The 20,754-nt window shown below is 35.8% G+C and overlaps 3 protein-coding genes across 3 annotated transcripts; 2 read left to right on the top strand and 1 right to left on the bottom strand.

Moving 5' to 3' along the window:
- Positions 1 to 425: 425 nt before the first annotated feature.
- On the top strand, positions 426 to 1,912 carry LOC144478983 (dTTP/UTP pyrophosphatase). The gene is made up of 4 exons (XM_078197412.1): positions 426 to 670; positions 951 to 1,195; positions 1,270 to 1,416; positions 1,487 to 1,912. The coding sequence occupies exons 1-4, from the start codon at positions 581 to 583 to the stop codon at positions 1,623 to 1,625; spliced, it is 621 nt and encodes a 206-aa protein (XP_078053538.1). The 5' UTR covers positions 426 to 580; the 3' UTR covers positions 1,626 to 1,912.
- A 565-nt stretch (positions 1,913 to 2,477) lies between these two features.
- Fis1 (Mitochondrial fission 1 protein) lies at positions 2,478 to 5,495 on the top strand. The gene is made up of 4 exons (XM_078197399.1): positions 2,478 to 2,702; positions 3,074 to 3,283; positions 3,358 to 3,463; positions 5,246 to 5,495. The coding sequence occupies exons 1-4, from the start codon at positions 2,658 to 2,660 to the stop codon at positions 5,332 to 5,334; spliced, it is 450 nt and encodes a 149-aa protein (XP_078053525.1). The 5' UTR covers positions 2,478 to 2,657; the 3' UTR covers positions 5,335 to 5,495.
- Positions 5,496 to 15,482: 9,987 nt separating this feature from the next.
- On the bottom strand, positions 15,483 to 20,751 carry LOC144478811 (uncharacterized). Its single transcript, XM_078197078.1, has one exon. It carries the CDS (start codon positions 20,749 to 20,751, stop codon positions 20,224 to 20,226), a length of 528 nt encoding a protein of 175 aa, XP_078053204.1. The 3' UTR covers positions 15,483 to 20,223.
- Between the last annotated feature and the right edge of the window lie 3 nt (positions 20,752 to 20,754).

Below are 20,754 nucleotides of genomic sequence, written 5' to 3' on the forward strand. Positions count from 1 at the left end.
AAAAAGTATGAATTTACGCAGTAAATACTAAATCCATGTAAACTTTCTGAGAAATAATAAGTTATTTACAAAAAAGAAGCTGATTCTTATATTATTTTATTTTACATATGTTGTCTGGCATTTCTGTCATTTTTTGGCATTTTACAGAGTTAAAATATATTGTGTAAGTACTATACATTATTGAATAGTATATAACGTTGTTTTATATATCAAATAATTTATTTGCATCTTTTCTAATATCTATATTAATAATTTCAGAATAAGAGCAATTGAGAGAAAACTTAGCACAAGAATGAATATTAGAAAATGTTTGAAAAAAATAAAATAAGTGTTAAAGAAATGAAGACAATCATGCAATCTTATTACACAGTGGAAGTTATTATACCTAGCGACATCTAGATAGATTTACTGGACATTGCAACAGATAAAAATGAACATGATCCAACGTGATCGTGTGAAACGTTTGCGATTAAAATTCACAGCGTAAACGTGAAAGATCTTTGCAATATATAGAATTAGTGCAACAACTACTAATTATGTATATATGAATATAAAAGCTCTATAAAGTATACATATAATTATGTTAGAACAAACAAGACAAGCTTTAGCTACTGGTAGAATAATTTTAGCTAGTGGATCTCCCAGAAGACATGAAATAATAAAACAATTGGTAATTCTTTTTATAACATTGTATGTTACTATTATTGTTATACTGAAAACTTTTGTTTGCAAGCCATAACATGGTAACATTGTGTTAACCTAGGAAATTTAATTAAATGTATGCTTTTACGGAAATGATAATGTATGGTTTACTACTATTGTAATATTTTATTCTATACTTAATTTATGATTATTCTACACTTGAAATCGAAATATTTACAATAAATAGTTACATAGGTAAAACAATTTTAGATTATATTGATCATACTAGATTTCTAATTCAATATTAGGGTCTACTAAATACAGAAATAGTACCTTCGTCATATGATGAGAATTTAGACAAATCTACATATACAAATTATGGAAAGTATGTTGAAGATATAGCAAAGTATAAAGTATTAGAAGTATATAACAGATTAAAAGAAGATCCTAAACCACCTACTTTAATAATTGGTGCAGACACTATGGTTACGATGGATAATATTATTTATGGAAAACCAAAAGATAAGTCACAAGCGTTTGAAATGTTGTCAAGGTAATATAAATAATTCAAGTGTACTTGATTACTATAATTCTATCAATGAAGCTAAAAATTTCATTGTACTTTAGTCTAGCGAATAGAGAACATGTAGTTTATTCAGGAGTATGCTTAAAATCGCAGAAGAAAGAAATAAACTTTTATGAATCTACTAAAGTAAAGTTTGGTGATATATCAGCAGAACAAATAGAAACGTATATAAATTCAGGAGAACCTTTGTAAGTATAAATTTGATTGCTTTTTGGAAGAAATTATTACCTTGTGAGGTATAACAATTTTTATATATAGCGATAAAGCTGGAGCCTATGGTGTGCAAGGTCTTGGTGGATGTCTTATTGAAAAAATTGATGGCGATTTTTATACTGTAATGGGCATGCCATTATATTCAATTACAAAACGATTAAATGAACTTTTTTCAAATAGTTAATACCTAGTATTGTCAATAAATGCTTATAATAAATAATATAGGATAATAAAGTCTATAATTTGTTTTTTTTATCAATCCATTTTATTTATAAAATCAGTATCATATTATTGAGTAAAATTTGTGTCATTATACTAGATGTAACACAATAAAAAAAAAAATACAATGAAGAGACAAGAGAAATGTTTTTTTAACTCCTTTATCTAAGCTGTAAAAATGTGAAAAATGCATTATGTAAATTTGTCAAGAATTTTGTATCCAAGACAGATCATTTTTACATCCATCAGTGACTATGATTTGATTATGCATCCACTGATTTCAATGAAATTTTCAGCATGTATATATATAAATTATTGAAATCTAGAAAATGTGCTTTCTAAATTTTCACCTAGGATCAGAAAAAAAAGCTGAAGAAACATCATTTTTCAATTCATTTATTACGCCAACAATTGCAATTTTTTTAGCTACTGTTTAGTAAACTAATCCCTTTGACATCTCTAAAAAAAAATTAAGATTGCTTATTAATATTTTTTACATCCACTGTATATTTAAAGTATCTTTTAAATACTATAAGTATAAAAAATACTATACATATGTAAGAAAAAATAGATTGATAATTTCGTATATTATGTACCACAAATGTGTTTGGTACATATTCTCTAAATAAGATAAAGATGAAGTTTACAATTTAAAAACAATAAAACGTACCTTTCATTATTTGCTGATTAATTAGATTGAAACGATTAACATTCACTTTGAATTATAGTGTATTAATTTAAGAAGATAAAAGATATTTAATACTTATACAGTTTGAGGATTATTTAAACCGCACATATAATGGCGCGGTGTGGCGCTGTTTCACCAATGAGTACGTAAAAATGGAAAAGTATCAGAGCACTTGATTGTTTCTTTACCTTTGACAGCCCGACTCGAAACGTAGTTGTTGGATTTGTGATGTGTTATTTGCGTATAAGGTAGAATTTAGAACAAGATAAATTAATACGTCGTGTAATTCGCGTAGAGTTCTATTAGAAAATGGAGGACGTTCTAGAAGAGGTTGTTTCTTCTGACGACTTGAAGGTAAGTTATTTTCATGAAAAATGAGTATGAATAATATTGTTAGCTTGTTTAAGTTTTTTCTGATGTTTTTTAAGGCAGTAACATCAACCATATTGTGATATCAAAATTACATAAATCATTCTATCGTATTTTTGAATTCTAAACGTGACGTATCATTTTTAGAGGTTATGTAGGATTAATTTAATATTCTTCAAGTTGTAAATGTATTTATTGTCATTCGTATTTCATAAAATTATAAATCAGGTTTCTACACTATTATTTTGATGCATAAGTTATATTTTAAAATTACAAAAGCTCGAGATGTATGATGCAATGACTTAGTATGTTATATATAATAGATACATATATATGTATATATGAATTTTTTCCAGACGTTTGAACGTATATACCATGAACAATTGCATTCATCATTTGTGACGCAAAAAGCACAGTTTGAGTATGCATGGTGTCTCGTCAGGAGTAAATATCCTGCGGATATTAGAAAAGGAATAATTTTGATGGAAGATCTTTACAACAAACATACGGATACAGAGAGACGAGATTATCTTTATTATTTAGCCATTGGAAATGCTAGAATAAAAGTAGTTATCAGATATAACTTATATAGAGTTCAACCTATAATTGAATATTAATTAATTATTTGTTATATTTATAGGAATATACAAAGGCTTTATCATATGTAAGAGCATTTCTAAGAATTGAACCTGAAAACACACAAGTGCAACATCTGGAGACTCTGATCAACAAAAAAATGGAAAAAGGTTTTGTTTTTATAACTTATTATTGGCTTTGACAATTAAGAAATATTCTCCAATTTGCTTTGCTGCTTCTGCGTCCAATATGTAGTATAAGTAGACATTCATTTTACTTTCTATTATTTCTAGTCGTATTATTATTTTCATGGGTTGGCAGTCATTACATTCCTTATAATTTAGGATAATTAATATTAGTATAATTAATTTTCTTATGTTTTAAAATGATATGTGTTCTATATATTATTGTATAATATGCAGTACTTACCAATTAGGATTAAGAGACGTATCAGTATTATGATAAATTATATATCTTCTATGATATATTTATCATCTTAAACTAGTAGAAATACTGTATACTTGAACTTCAATAATTTGAATCCAATTGAAAATACAATAAGTAAAACGCAATATTTAAAAGATATACCATACAGCAGATTATCGTGATACGCTGCGTGAATAACATGATTAATAACGTACTCATTTTTATCGTGGTCGATACGGTCAAAGCTTAACGTGGAGCGTTTCAAATTTTATTCTTTCAATATAATCAGTTCAATATAATCAACAACTACCATAAAAGGTTAAAGTTCTGCGTTTTAAAATAAATGTATAAATTTTGTTATAATTTAAAGCGGAAGCGCGTCTCTTCTAAACCGTTGAGTCACCAGGGTTAAAAATAAAATGTACCACAGTCATCATGGAAGCTCAAACTATATCAGCAATACCAGACAATCTGCTCACTATATGAATATTGTAACTTCACCTAATCTAAACTATCAGATCTTTTTAAAAAAATTAAGCCAATTATTTCAAAACAAATAACACTTTAAAATTACAATATAGTGTGTTCAGTAGCAGTCTTCTTCAACAATTACAATACATCTTGCAAATTCAGATAATTATTGTATTCTGAACAGTTGTACCTATTTGTGTAGAAAATCATTTATTTATTAATCATGATGGTGGTAGCATTGTCTAGTTTGTTGTAAAAATATTCACTTGGATATACTACTTACACAATGTAGTTTCTTTGGTGGTTATGTGAAACTCACTTATAATCTATTTTAATCTTTTAATCATAAAATCCTCACTAACAAGAATGACCAATTATTTACCTTACCGACATGCCTGAGAACAACAACAATCCCGATATATATGTATATATGCTAATCATGATAAGTTATTAAGTTTACGACGTTAACTCGTTTGAAACTATTTAGTTTAGCATCACTTCTGCGCAAATATTTATTTACGCTTCTATTCTGCAAATGTAGTTTAATTATTTATTTAATCCTTAGATTAGCTTAGAATTGGATTGCAAGTGGCTCGGGAAATTTGATTACATACTTTACATGTGTTTAATAAGAGCATGTTACATTTTTGTTTGATAACTGTTTATAACAACTTCTTCATAAAAGAGATTAATATAACACCATGATATTCCGGTATATATTTGACAAATGTGTATATAATAAGATATATCACGTATACATGTTTTGTATTGTAAACTAATATTCACATTTATTACTAAAATATCAGAATGAGAATAAATGTTTAATTCTTTCAGTATTATATTTTCCACTTTTCTCTTGTACAGTATTTGTGTCTAATAAAAATAGTGTGACGAAATGAATTCATTTAATGCCTTTATATGTGATTTGTACCTTATTTGTTATCAATCATTATGATTGCGGCGTGTAATTTAATAGTAATGTCTACTTAATATTTAAAGTGAAAAAATATCTGTGTCATATATTGTTACTAGTATTATATGTATTTTTTTTTCAGAGGGTCTCTACGGCATGGCCATTGCAGGAGGGGTTATTGTCGGTGTTGCAAGTATTGTTGGCCTCGGTATTGCACTAAGCAAAAAATAGAACTGTTCACTCAATTTCTTACGCAAACTCGAAATAACGAACGCTACTTGTTTCGATATGTATACTATTGTTTCAGATTTTCGTACGAACTATGTAATTCTGTATGATAAAATTGTGTGTGTATTCGTTTTCTAAATAAGAATGGCATTTTTTCCTGGCAATATATTGCGTTACTTTATGGAACATACATTCCAGTTGTTGCGTATATGTTTTGTGTAGTTTGTCGTTTAGTGTATAGAGGTGAAAAAGATCGGTTTATTTAAAACCTAGACAGTCAAAGAAATATATTAATACAGTATAAAGAATATATCAATATGAATAATTATTATAAATATATATATATTTATTTATTATATAAAATGTTTGTTTATACTGCAAGCTCAGTATACATGACTATGTCATTTTCATGTACAGACAAAACCATTGTACGACCCTATATCTATATGTATTGATACCGAAATTTTTATTGAAATAAATGTGTTATGTGAGAGGAATGTTTTTGTTCAAAAATCCAATGATTCCGCATTGTAATGCATACTACAATGTATTAACGCTTTCACCGGTGCGTCTGTCAATGATAATCAAAGTTAAATCAGTGCGTCAGTCGCCGGTGATTGACAGTGAAGTAAACGCGCCGTGAATCATAGTTCTGTCTGCTTTAATGATACGATTTAATTATTTAGCATATTATTATTTCTGTTAATGAACATTACATGCGAACCTGCGGAAATAGTAATTTCAAATAAACGCGCGGCGTCGAACGTGTTAACGTGTAATGAGTTTGTTTCCGTAAACAAATTATAATCAGCGACTGGAATTGCGGCGACGGTGATAGGATATCGTGTTATAAAAAACTGCACAGGTAATACCTTTTATATATAGATTTATTGATGACTTCTTAATATCCGTTGATAAAGTTGTTTATGTACAAAATAACGCTGGAATATCCCTATAATATTATTATATTATATTTAATGACCTATGTTATGGCCCGACGACTCGCCGAACACCGTCGTCTGCCCGTTCGGTTTCGCGAGTCGACATTATTTGCTTATTCTTTACGCCAAAATACGGAGCGCCGGCTACTATTTATTTTTTTTTTCTCGAACGCGTCGCGTTGCTGTCGGCCTTTTTCCCGGCTCGCCTCACTATTATTTACAGTCTCGATCGGTCGTCGTTCAGCGATCGACTCAGCAATCGTTCAGCGGGAAAGAAGGTCGCTGGAACCGGGACCACGCTCGCCATTATTATATACTTTATAATAAAGATTCAATAAGTGGGAGAAAATCGTATAGGCGATGAATGATTCTTACACGCTAGCTTCGGAAGTCTATGTACAACGAAGTCTTTGTCGAAGACTTTGCCGCCCACGGTATAGCATTCATTCCTCGAGCGGTTAGACACACGCAGAATTGTTTTCCAAAAGTAACAAACGTAAATTCGTCGTTGCGACACAGCTTTGCTTTTTGTACAGTTGCGGGATAATAGTTTTTCACCTTTTAACCGAAAGGAACCGACGTATTGGCAAACTGTGAAGTGCAGACCGTAGTGATAGACCGATATGTTATTGAATTCCTTAACGCGAAACCATCCAATGACAGAAAACTTGTGTCTCGTAAAAGCAAGCACGGTTAAAAGGTTTACATGGCAGTGAAAACAATCGATCGGTATGATTAATTATTCGAGTTCAAGGAAGATTGTGCGTTACAATAGAATACATTTATGAAGATCGAGCATGCTACCCGTGGGTTGTATCGTTAATACTCGGAACACGGGCTCCTTCGTTCGCAAAAACGGGTCGCAGAGCGCAGATCTTCCGAGGATTTAGACACCACGACATTACTTAAGTATAGGAATTAATTATTCGTATAGAATTAGCAGCTTGAAAATACTTTAAGCAGTTTTTAAGGATGCATATTGCTTTCTCATTAAGGCTCCGTTATGCTTTACACGAATGTACAGTGTCATCGAGCATATTTCCGGTCTTGTTTGCCGTCTGACGTTCCGATCCAAAATTGCAATTATCTCTTCTTCTTCTTCATTTTTTCTTTTTTTATTTAAAACATCGTATCTCGCTCAACCCTTGTTACGCCGCTAACTTCGTGAAGCCCTGTGAGTCCTTTTTTTAAGTCTCTTTTTGAAATTGAAGACGATTTTGAATTCGAAGATCGAAGAACTGGAATGGACACCGAAGTTAACCGCCACTACCTACCGAGGCTAGCTAGAGTTTGCCATTTTAGAGAGCTTTTTTGATTACGCGACCACTCTTTCGTGCGATTGTTGTTCCTGAACACTTTATCGGTTGCTTTAGTCCATTGAGTTCGAGTGTCGAGTTAAAAGTTTACTTAGTACCAAGTAAAATCTTACTTAGAAAACTATCAAGATTTCAAAGCAAATAAAATTTCTTTGCCTAGGTTATATACGTTATTGTTAGACGTTACTTTTAATTAACGGAATGTAAATAAAAATGTGTTTACAAGTTAAGAAAAATGTAACTGTAGCCTTAAATTCTTCCAATGGGTTCACTGTTTGATATTTCACTTAGTTAATTTTATCATAGTTTCGTAATTGATAATTGATTTCTTTAATCAACTGCTACGTATCCTTGACTATACTGTCAACGTTATTAAATTTTCTGGTTTGTTTATTCATCTCAAATCAATTTATAAATTGTTTGTCAATCTTGCTTCCATTACGTTATTACAATTCAGTAGATCATAATATAGTAATTGATACATTAAGAAAGCAGATTATGCAAACACATCTTTGAGAAAAAAAAAGACGACGTGTTCTGGTCGCATGTTAATCCGTGAAACTGTAATTGAACCGCGCAGTCGATAAAGTGTTAACAAAAAGAGGAGGGAAGAAACTACTTGACATACTCAGTCTCCTTGTAAAAAAGCAGAAACTGGAAAAAAAGGAGGAACGAGTCCGCGTTTGAAATTTAGTTCTACGTTCGTGACTGTAAAAGCGAGGACCAGGGGGTTAACGGAAAGCACTTCGATCGACGGTTTGCGGAAAACTACTTTCAGAGTATCTCGAAACCAATGAGAACTCTAGCCCGCCTCTCCTGTGGGAAAGGAACGTGAATGAATCGTGTGCATAGATACGAGTTTGGGGGCGCCGTGCGATTTGGCGCGTAGTACTAGATACATCGTACGATATAAACACAAGTCGGTCTCGAGAAATGATAGGCCTTACAAACTATTGGCATTCAATTTTGTACAATCATTTAATATTCGTGACGTAATTTCATTTACTCGATCACACTCTCTATTCCTCGTATTTTATTCCCCTCACCCCGTCCCACCATCATCCGAACGTGTGTCGATTGACTAGCAAATACGGTACGATGTGTAGTTAATTAACTCTTCCTCGCAATCGCTCGGTACGACAGTCATATCGTAAAATATATAATTTTCTTCCGCCGAATCTACCGTAACAGAGTAACACTCTTTTCTTTTTTCTCTTTTTCTTCTGTCTCTCTCGTCGACTACCTACGATACTTGACCCCAACATGTACACTTACGATATACTTAATTACAATCGGACAATCTAACGTTAGGTTCCTTCGGTGCAACGAACATTCGCAGGTTTAATCGCTGAAAATGCAGGCGGAACGGTGCTGAAACCCTCCAGTCCACGACGTTGCCGCCCGCATTTCGCGTTTTCCGTTTCGTTTACAACGCCGTCCCTCCGTTCGAAAACTCGCGCTCGTTTCTTAAAATATAACATCTGATATACTTAGAACCTGTCTTATCGCTAAGTCTCGAGTTTGCTCGCGGTTAATATACCGATCGTCTCGTCCCCGGGATCCGTCGGGCAAAACTAAACGGTTTTCCGATTACGCGCGGGCGAAAAACGTAACGCGCGCGGCCCGCGAACACGTTTCATCGAATCCGATTATAAGTTCCGCCGATCCCTTGATAGAGTTATGACGTATGATCGATTGATGAAACAAGTTCACGGTGCAACGGGTTTTCACGGGATATTCCGTGCTCGAGGGCTGAATATCGAAACGAATTTCAGGCTCGCTGTGATCAAAAATAGTGCGCGCCGTGTTTATTTAAAGACAATGCGTCCGGTACGAGCGTTACACGTTCGGAATTTCGGTGTAGAAAAAATCATTAGAAACAACTCCGCGTAAAAGAAGATCGAGGTTTCGGATCGATCTTGCATGGAACTCTCTTCCGATGACGTTCGCCGACGTCGGTCGCCGATAAACTGTACGAGCTTAGGCGGGCAGTTTCTTTTATGTGAGTGTCGGGATGCGCGCAGAGCGCGAACAACGTGTAAAAAACTTTTTGCAGTTTTAATTAATCGGGGATTTAAGTAATCGAAGTTCAATCGCGTATTCCACTTGACTTGAATTTATAATAAATTATTATATATTATAGAGCTGAGTAAAATGCTATTTTAATTAGTAATTTTTATTTTACATCGTGCATCTATTTTTGAAAATAAAATATTTTACTTGTTCGAGAAATTATACTTTGGCCAAGAAAATATTTAGTTTGTCGTAAACGTTGTTTACAACATTATTCCAATTAGTATTTTACCTGAAAAATTTTGCAATATTTAACGAAATGATGATTTACGAAGTATTTTACATTATACTGCATGATTGTCAAAATAATATGTTTTATTGTATGTTTGACATTATGAAAATAAAATATTTTATTTTATGTTACTCAAAGAAAATATTTTATTTTATGTTATTCAAATAAAATATTTCATTTACTGAAATATCATTTCTTTCTCAGCTCTGATTACAAATTCATGTCACATTGTACAAGAGATGTCGATCACTGCGATATTGGCTATATATCAAAGTATTATTTATCGTAAATTTTCTGCGAACACAAAATTGATGCATTAGGTGATTCAAGGATAAATTAAACGATTCTAGCTCCCATCAATGTATTATTATGCTTCCAATACTGTTCTTAAATTCGCCGTTATATTTGCCGTTGCGTTGCATGCGTTATAGAAAATAATGTTAAACATTCAATTTCAGGTTGATTACGCGTTCAATATCTTCGACAAAGTTCGCCGAAAATTGATGCTTTTGAATATTTAAATTTTAATCATTAACACAACGAATTTAATCTGTATCAGTACCATAAATATTAAATAGAGTATAAAAGGGAAGAGGATGCGCTGTTCTATCGATAAATTCCTCTGATCAATTTTAAATAAACCTTGCGCGAGGAAACGACATGGCTGAAATAATTGCGTTGATCGAACTGTCGTGCATTCTTTTTAAGCAATTAGAATACTTCGGTCACATAATGGAAACAAATATTATTTAAATAGGCCACCTCCGATACAAACCAAATGTTCTTTTTAGGCATTGTACAGGGTGGCAGACAATCGACGTGAGTAGGATAGCGAAATTTTGTATCCTCGAATCGGTGAACATCTTGTTTTAATATGGTAGTTTTTACAATCGTTTATAAGACGATTAAAAAACAATTTTGATCTTGAAAAAGTCGGCAAAAAGCGCTTTTGCAAGAACTTTTTTTGACGGATTATCGCCGATCCAAGGATGCAGAGTTCACTTGTGCTAGCCACGAGAAAACATTTGTTGACACCCTGTACAATTTACAAGGATTCATACACTATGCTTGTACATATATTAGTTGCAGTCGATCGTTTGTGCTTTGAACTTGGGCAATTATCTGAAACCTTTTTGATCTTGTTTCGTCGGAGTTACGATTTCAAATAACCGCATGCCACTGTTTTGCTTAAACGATAGATTACGATTAATTTTGCGTTTAAATTATTCCTAAGGTTTTTGCGAAATGACGATTCTTGTGAACACAGAGGGTGTCAGAATATTTCGATCCCGTTCAAATGTTGATTATGTCGTTGACCGGTTATTGCGTGGGTACTGCATTCGGATAAATGGTTGTCGTTAATTCGTAACGTGATAATTCATTTGAAATTGAAGAAATCTTCTCGAAATATATCACTCTCGCTATATTTTGGTTTAATAGTTCTACTGGAAGAGGCGAAAAGTTTCTTTCAATTGTCTCTGAAGTGAAGCACTTGCTTTTTGTAGCAGCAAGCAACTGTTGCCGGCTACATTGTTGCTTCAGTATTAATAATATTTAAACTTTATTTCGTCAATTATTTTCTTAGCGAATTTTTTGATTTTACTTTTTAATAAATTCCAATTTATATCTAAAAATATTTCGGTATCTATTATGTGAAAAATAATCATCGCTTGAACGGTTATAAAATTAGAGTGTTTAGAATTATACGATAAAATGATTGGGCGTTGGATTGTGTTAACAAAGTTCCTTATTGTGATATCATTCGAAATAGTCATTCGTGACAACCGAATCGTAATTTCTCCGTCACACTCATCGACTAACAACGTCCATTTTTCACTTGGTGCTTCTGTATTTATTGTTTCTTACCACACGATGCATTTTCGGAGTCGTATACGAATTTAGACTGTCAAGTGTTTATTATGAACATCCAGCTGCGAACGTAGAAGAGACTGTCAAATAAGAAATGATTTCCTCAAGTGATGCGTGTTCGAAAAATGGCGGCTTTTAGAATCAGTTCGTAATGCATTATTTCAAATCATTTTTAAAAGTAATTTGTATAAAAGCGTTGCCGATGTTGTCGAATTAAAATTTATTTCATTACCGAAAGAATAGTTAAAAATGTTATGCGAGATAAAAATATGAACCACCTATCTTAGTAACAAAAATTGTTATGCAAAAATGCGGTAGAATTTTTCGTCGAAATACACCGTAATAAACTATTGGAACCAGATAGTTTGCAATTCGTAATTTACATCTTAAATTAGTATGTGTTATTGGCACTTGATCCGTGTTGTATGAATTATTTGTAAGAGTGCTTTAAGGAAATCAATTTTCTTAATAACAACACTTTAAACATATACTTATAATTTAATGATTCGTACGACATCACAGAATAATCTCCGTTGTTCCTAATTCGGCATAATAATTTTACTATAAATATTACGAATGTAGCAATACTTTTGATTCGTAGTTGTAATAATACTTATTCTTAAATATGGATTCAAATAAGTTATGTTAATAAGGAGATATCGAATATTTTGACAATACCTTCAAAAGAGCTTCATAAACTATGAAATACAATTTCATATATTAATTTTCTAAGTATTTACTCGTTAATATTTATGAATAAATATTGCTCCAGAGATAAACTAAATACACTGTTCGCAAATAAGATAAAACTAAACGTACGAATGCATTATCTATCGAGTAAATGTTTATGATCGAAAATCACATCTTTGCGAAAATAAATGAAATAATTAATGAGTATTTTAAAAGCGACTTTGTATCGCCAAGAAATTATAACCAATCAATATTTTGCGATGGAGGGCGTTTTAAAAAAATTAAAAATAACCTAATGCTATTTAAATTGAACAGACACATTAAATATTTTAATATCGATACGTGTTCTGTCGTGTTGAGAAAAGAGAAACGAAACTCGAGTGTAAATGTGAGTGTAATAAATTATTGCGATCATATTAATAGTAATAATAATATTCGTACTAATAGTAACGTTAACCTGCCAACCGGGGAGAAGGAGTTACTTTGTCTCTAATCTTACTCTAATCTCACGTTTTAGAAAATTTCTTTTCCTGCACACTCAACGTTCTTATAATATTTATACAAACATAAATATAAAGTGCACAATATTCTTATTCAATGTCCTGTAATCTTCGTCAAACAAAACTTAATCGTTTTTAATTAAGTTTATACGTATTTGCATCTTACATGTGAAATACCAGATTTTTAACAGTACTTTCAAATAGACATAATTAATTGGAAGCAGTCACCACTGTAGTTAAAACACAAGCTTCTCAATTCCATTGTAGCATAAATGACATATTCTGGTTGTTCGTGTACTACATTTATAAAATAATTAACTTCACTGTTGAATATACTTTAATTTACTTTAATGCGTCCAATTATTAACTTTGATAATACTACTTGAAAGTCACGTTAGACATTCGTATAAATCAATATTACGGTTTAAAACACAACGTTCTCTTTCAGGAGACACAACTGTGGTGATAATTGTGATGATTGCAATATTAACAATTTCTGTCCCATATTAATTATTATTTTCAACTTTCCATCATATTATATTTTATTTAAAATATTATCACTTTAGGAACAACTAAATTCGTGTCACTGGTAGTTTATTTATATTTTCCGAGTGCAAGGGGTTCAAATGATATACTCTTGTGTAAGCATGATATCTTTTCTTGACCATAAACTTCATATAAATACTTTATGCAATTGGTGTTATATCGGACATTCCACATGTAACGATGAAAAATGCGACCCGGATCACACGTTAACGTTATTCCACCGATTATGAACGCGATGCTGCCGGTAATTAAAGAAATAAACAGCATAAGAACAGGGCGGGCGTAGAGGTATCCGCGAATACCGGCGACGCAACGAATTCGCCCGATCGTCCGATCGAGTGGCACGTTTCGATCGCAATCCGCGCGGAAGGATTTCCTTCGATTTTCCGCAAACAATCGGTGGCTGGTAGCTATTCGGAACTTATTTCGCAATCGAAGCTCGTCCAGGCCGGGGAGAGCCTGGAATTCAGCTAGCTCCTGCACGGACAGGGACGGCAGGAAAGTCGATTGAAGGTGCAGTCACCTTTCTCGGCCGGGGTGACCGTCGAATTCCACAGGGTACACTCGGCCGGAAGAATAATCTCGTCGCGCAAGGTTCGCATCTTTCTCAGCTCTCCTAGCTTCTTCGTATCCGTGCATCGAGCAGCTGAAAAACCACCTCGGACCCACCGGCTCGTTCGTTTTAACGCGATCTCATTTGCCAAATATTTGATAAGCACGGAAATTCCATTGTCTCCGCGAGCTTGGAAATATAATAACCAGTTTTCATCCCTCGACTCCTGTTGGCTACTTTTATTCAGCAACAGGAGAGTTCGAGAATTTTAGATTTTCTTGCTGTCGACCATCGCGCGGTTAGCACATTTCGAGCTGTACCGTCTATATTTCAATTGTTTCATTTTTGAATCATTTGCGTTGGATCTCAAAAAAATACTTAAAAGTTTAAAAATATATAAAATAAAAATGGATGCATGGGGATTTGTGTCAATTGTATGTATTTATGTATTTTGTAAAGAATTAAAACGTTCTTGCTTTATACTATAAACGCACGAAATGAGACTTATTTACATTATCAGATATTGCAGTTTTACATTTTACAATGCATACACGGAAATCGTATAATTTATAGTTAACAAAAAATGAATATATCTTCGTTTCAATTAGAACTTTTTAATTTACTGAATTATTAAATCTTTTAACTGTTCAATCATATACAGAATCGATCAGATACTGGAAGAGAGTTGAAGCACTTTTATAGTAAAAGTAATGAAATGTTTTATCAAGAAGATAAGATAGAAATGTAGTTTCTTAAATAAAGCATTCATTGATCAATATACGTGTTATCATCCAGTTGATTAAAACGACACGAATTTTCTTGGATTTAGTTAAATATGAATATTTGAGAACAATTTATCTCCTTTTCCTGCTAGCGAATTGTTAATAATGAGGTAGCTCTTGTCAACATTGTCAAAATAAATAAATCGTAAGGATCTGTAGGAGTTGAGCTTTATTTATTTAAAGGATTACATACATTTAGGGAACAAGATTAGTTTGGAATGATATATACTTTTTCTTAAATTTTTTTAATATCTTTTTTATAAATATATAGAATTTGTTATACGATTTTTCAGATTATACATAACATCTTTTTAAAAGATTAGGATTTTACAGAGACAGTTAAAAGAATATGAGATTTTTACTTCAAATAAGAATTTTTTTTAATACAGTAGACATCTCAGAATCCTTTACAAAGTTTACTTTGCACAAACTGCATTTTATTATTTTATCAAATTTTTCAATCTGAACAAATTGCTGTTATTTGCTATTTTCTGTATTTATTATCACTGAAACATAATTTTGATTCTTTCTGTATTGTACCTAAATGTATGCATCGTAATTCTATTCGCTGTTTCTTACTGTTCGTTTTCTGTTGAATGCGGAATAGGGAACATGGAAGCAAAAAATAATATAAGTAATAAATCAAAAATGTTAAGAACTGTTATTATATTTAACCACTTTAAAAAACAAAAAGAACTTGCGTTCAATTAATAAGTCGATTAAAATTTTCGGTTCGCGTCAACGGATACTCGCTCGGCTCAACTAGCTATGGATTTAGAGAGAACTGCCGTTTATTGTTCGGTGTATGAAAACGTTTCTGTCCTCGCAATCGCATTTCGACGGTAACAAGACACGTCGGGCTTATTTACCGGCGAGGTCGACGGTCTTCGAACGCCAGAGCGTCGAATGTTCGAGATAATAAGCGGCGGAGAAGAATCGTGTATTTCTTTTCGAGAACTCGCTGTCGGAAACTCTCGGACGAATTTTCACCGATTCGGAAAAACGAAAAACTATGATCGCGTGGTCGTTTCGTTAGCGACAGGTGAACACAGGCGACCGGTCCGCGGCAAGACGACCCACTTAAATTTACGATTTACACCATGCAATTTATACCAAAGATATATTAGCTTCTCGATCTCGTGAAAAATATATACATGTCTTACAATCAAGAGAAACTCCCGTAAATCTTAAAGAATAAAAAATAATTATTTACAACTTCGAGGCGTCGTATCCTAGATAGTTTCCGTCTACGCGCGACACTTTGCTGCCGTGTTACAGAGTTTTAACACGTTGAGTGCCGCGTGACTGACACCGAGCTTTCCGTTCAGGCCGCGTCAGTCATCGGTGACTGACGCTTTGCATTGCTGTACCACGATGCCAGCGCGCGCGGCCTGACGAGGAAGTCGTTATAAAACCGCGTGGCACTCAACGTGTTAAATACGAGTCCGATCCTCCCGTGTTCACGAGACACATTGCAAGAATTTATTTACATCGGGCAATTGTTATTTATCGTGGGCGCGTTCAGCGTGGTTCATTAGCGCCTGCCGCGTCTGCGAGAATCGAATAACTTAACATCACAATACGGACGACCGAGATCGCGACGATTTGATATGAGAACATCGTAGGTCAGAAAATAATGTGATCCGTGGAAAATCGTGTTCGAATGTTTTATGTGTGTCAACGCGTTTTGTAGCATAAAATTACACGTAAACATTTGTGCCAACTTAAGGATCCTCGTTAATTAATTACATTCTTTCGCTTATGAACAACGGTTACCTCTTTTGGAAATGTATTAGATTGATCCTTTGCACTCGGGTGGCGACTCTGCGATTCCATTAAAATTGTTGTAACACGTTTCAAAATTGTTTTTATAGATATCGCGAAAGTTTAAATTTAAAAAATTGTTGAAAATGTAGCTGTTATATGTGTCGCGAGATTCAAGTTCATATGCTTAGAATGAATTTTGTTATATAAAATGGAGATACTAGAAGTCAGAAAAATTATTTTGGATTCGCAGCTGGAATGGCATGGAGTGCAAAGGGTTAAAATATTTCACATTGTGCAAATGATCTACGCGGATAATTAAACAACGGAATAAACGAAGAAAAAGTTATTTAATATAAAATTAGAAAAAACTGAAATGCTTTAACAAGATTCGAAAATCGATATCATACACTACTATTTGTGGTCACGATAAACCGTTATTACACGTTCGCCTTGAGTTTAGCACAAATCTGTTTTATACGGAATTAAAGAAAGAGCTTTCTACGAAGAGAAACACAAAATCGGAAAGAGTAATCAGTGATCGATCCTATACAACGGTAGGCCTGTTATCGTTCCGAGAAACCTCTGTTAGTTACATATTCGTAATACCAAACTAATAATGCTTAAATTATAACAATCGAGTACATTATGTACACTAAAATTTCGTCGAATAGAAATTCTCCTTGAAAAAATAATTATAAATATAATCCTATCGAATGTTCCACTACTGTATAAATTGTAAACTTAGCAAGGCTAAAATAAACTGTAGCGTTTGCGTATTGTCAGAGAAATAAAAGCGAAGTTCGGCAGAGTTGAAAATAAAATACAAAAGAAGGATCAGATGAAACTCCGACGGTCTGCGATCTTGTCCAGACGATTCTTATAACGAACGAAGATAGAGAAGTGAACACCACTTCGGTTCTAGGCTACGTTTAAATTTTCAGTCCGGGATCAATGGTGTCCGCGGAGGAGCCCTCGAATGTAAAAAAAATATCGTTACACGATTTCTGATTTACGAAGTACAGTACTTAGAATGTTTAATGAAGCGGTTACTCGGTAGCCGACTCGCTAAGATCGCGTTCGTGTCTGAAAACCCCGTCTGTCGTGTCAGGTGCCGCGAGTCGTCTACCGAGACACCATCGAACTTGAGGTCGTCTCTTTCTGTCGCACTCAACAGTCTCTCGGTATAATTAAGCGGTCGACTACGATCTACGTGTGTTCGAAATGTACGCCAGTCCGTGTCAGCCGGGTGCTACGCGAACGTCTTGTCACGGATCGTATTCAGAACGCGTTTGCGAATGGCGTTATTTTAAGAAAACTCGTTCTCGAAACGCGCTGACGACGTCGCAGGGCTTAGGGTTTTCTCGCGAGATAAAGTGATTATTATTAAATGAAAGAGCAAACAAAGAGACCAGGTATGGGAACAGATTGCCCTTTGGGGAATCGTTCGGGCTCCATCGAAGTCGAAGAAACAGTGCCACGCCTAGTCAGCGTACTTCGCGCAACGAAAGTAAAACAGAAGACTATCGCTAACCTTCTACCTCTTCCCCTGGCGTCGTTTGCCCTTAAGCGTTGCTCCCGGGGGCAATTCAGAGCGCTCTCAGTGCAAAGAGCGCTTGTTGCTCATGCCTGATGTAGATGAATGACTACGAGCGTAATTTCGGAAACCTTGGCGCCAATGAAGCGTGTCTGGGACAAAATGGACGGCTTCGAACGCATGATTTATCGCAAGTACGCGTGCCACTCTGACAGTGCAGACAATTTCGTAGAATCCCTGCGACGTCGTCAGCTTGTTCCATCCTCGAAACTCCGATATGTGATCGGTAAATGAATCGGTAAAACTAGGATTACGTATCTTAACCCTTATGTTGATAACCGAAATAGTCGACGTTGTTCTGTAACCGAGATCCTATTTATTTTATATTTATCACCGCGATAAAATATTTTTATTAATTGTCTAGAGAATTGCGCTCTCTATCTTTTTCTTCTATTAGGGTACATGACCATTCTGGTTATTGAAAAAAACGTACATCAAACTTTATCTTCCAATCTAATTTAGTACTTTTTTCGATATCAATAGAAAATTGCCAAGTAACGACCTTGTTGGAAAACGAAATATCTCATCGGAAGCCAAAAATATTTTGAAGAAGAAGTGCAAAATGGTACGCGGTTATTAACACAAGGGTTAATGTACTGTCCCCCATGATTATAAGAAGCTTTGCAGAGAAAATGATTTTCAGCCAAATACTCGAAAATAACGCCGGCGGATTTGCAGGGGTTAGCACCAACGCGCGAGGACTACGGATGATCCGGAAATTACAGTTATTAAGTACCCATTTCGGAAATCGTAACCGAGTAGAAAAAGTCATATACGATGATTCTCGCGTGAAAAGTGAAACGAAAGGTTCGTTTGCAACGTTAATAAATACGTGGTACGCGCGCGAACATAATTCGACCGCGAGAAATTGAAAATACAAAGGGACACGTTAAGTTACGCGCAGAGTTAATCTGAATACGATTCTCTCTCGGTTTTTCCTTGTGACTCGTAGTTCGTGCCACGAGGACGTTTGCTTCCGGTAATTATCGGACCGACTGGGACCCGCAGCGTAAGTAGAAACGCGACAGAGGGCTCCCGCCAGCTCGAATTGCGATTCGATGGTTCCACTCTGTCGCCTTGCTAGCGTGACATTTACAAACGATGCGTCTCCGAGTCTCGTGCGCCGGGACGTTCGTTCAGCGGATAACATTTTCGCAACTTCGCGGCGCATTTTATCTTCTTCGCTTTCTTCCTCCGATTTCGGTCTTTCGGAGCCCGTTCGTCGGGGACGTATCAAAGTCGCAGTCGTCTGGAGCGCGCGCCTTTGCCGTCAACGCGAACACGACCGTGGACTGCCTCCACCGCTGTCCTCTTTGACGCGATTCCACGAGAACGTTTCACCGTCGCAATCTCCTGGCCGATCCGTCTTGCCTTGTAAACTTCGTCCATTCGTTATGGAACCTCCGGAGCATGTGTGTTATCCAGAGTAGTTACGTACGCAGACAAAAAGTCCGCGCCCGGATCACGTGGTGCTTAAGAAAGCTTTGCGGCGACTTGTAGCGCGCGATCGATCGATTCGCTTCCCACACCTTGGCGTCTGCGGCCGATCTTTTTAATCGTAAGGACGAGTCGGTAACCCATTCCCTTGGTGCAGCACCGTTATCGTTAACCATCCCGTGGATCGTTCGTGGAGCATTCGAGCCGTGCCGGAACACCATCGACAGGGGAGCTGCGACGCGCGATCCTACGAGACCGAGGTCCACTTGGAATCAGTGTTCATTTGTTCCACCAAGGCCTCGTGAATAGGGTGATTGGAATGTACCAGTATCAGTAAATTGCTCGTCGATATCGTTCACCGATGCCAGTCCTAATCAGTCTTCAATTTGATTTACCAGTGTACTCGCCAATCCCGTTCTCTCCCAATGCACGCGCCATCCGTGTGCGTCATCCGCCATCTTAACTTCGTTGCCGGATGCTCTGTTCGTTCAACGCTCGGATTCAGTCTTCGATTTCAATTCACTCGGCCTGCCCCGCGTCCGATCTCTCCACCACGCGAGTTCGCATCCGTTCGCATCGCGGATTTTTGCATTTACGCGCGATACGAGCCGATCTCGCCCATGTCCATTCCGTCGTGCATCTCCATCTCCATCTCCATCTCCATCTGCGCCTCCCGGTGCTTGTCCGACCGATGGGGGACCGACTGAACCCCGACGTCCCGATCGCGACTTCGATCGCGGGACGATCGATCCTTCTCGCGCGGGAAGTGGTGATACTGATGGGTCGCGTGGCCGTTCATGGGCAGCGTAGGGTAGGACGATTGTCCGCAGGAGGCCTGGTGTCTCGAGGGCAGCGGCGGTGGTTGATGGTGGTGTCCCGGAATGCCGTTCTGAACCCGCGAGTCGTTCTGCCCTCTCTCGGAGGGGCTGTCCTTGTCGCGGGCCGGCAGATGCGGCGGCTGGGGCGTGCGCCGCAGAGAATGATTCGAGTAATGCAACCGGCCGCTGGTCGACGAGCAATTATCGGCGGCGATGCTCAACGGCGACGAGCCGTCCTCCATGGGGCCGACCGATCGGTGACCGGATGTACCGGAGTTGGGCAGCGTTCCCGGGCGGCGCATCTG

Source organism: Augochlora pura, chromosome 3, assembly GCF_028453695.1.
Source record: "Augochlora pura isolate Apur16 chromosome 3, APUR_v2.2.1, whole genome shotgun sequence".
NCBI lineage: Eukaryota > Metazoa > Arthropoda > Insecta > Hymenoptera > Halictidae > Augochlora > Augochlora pura.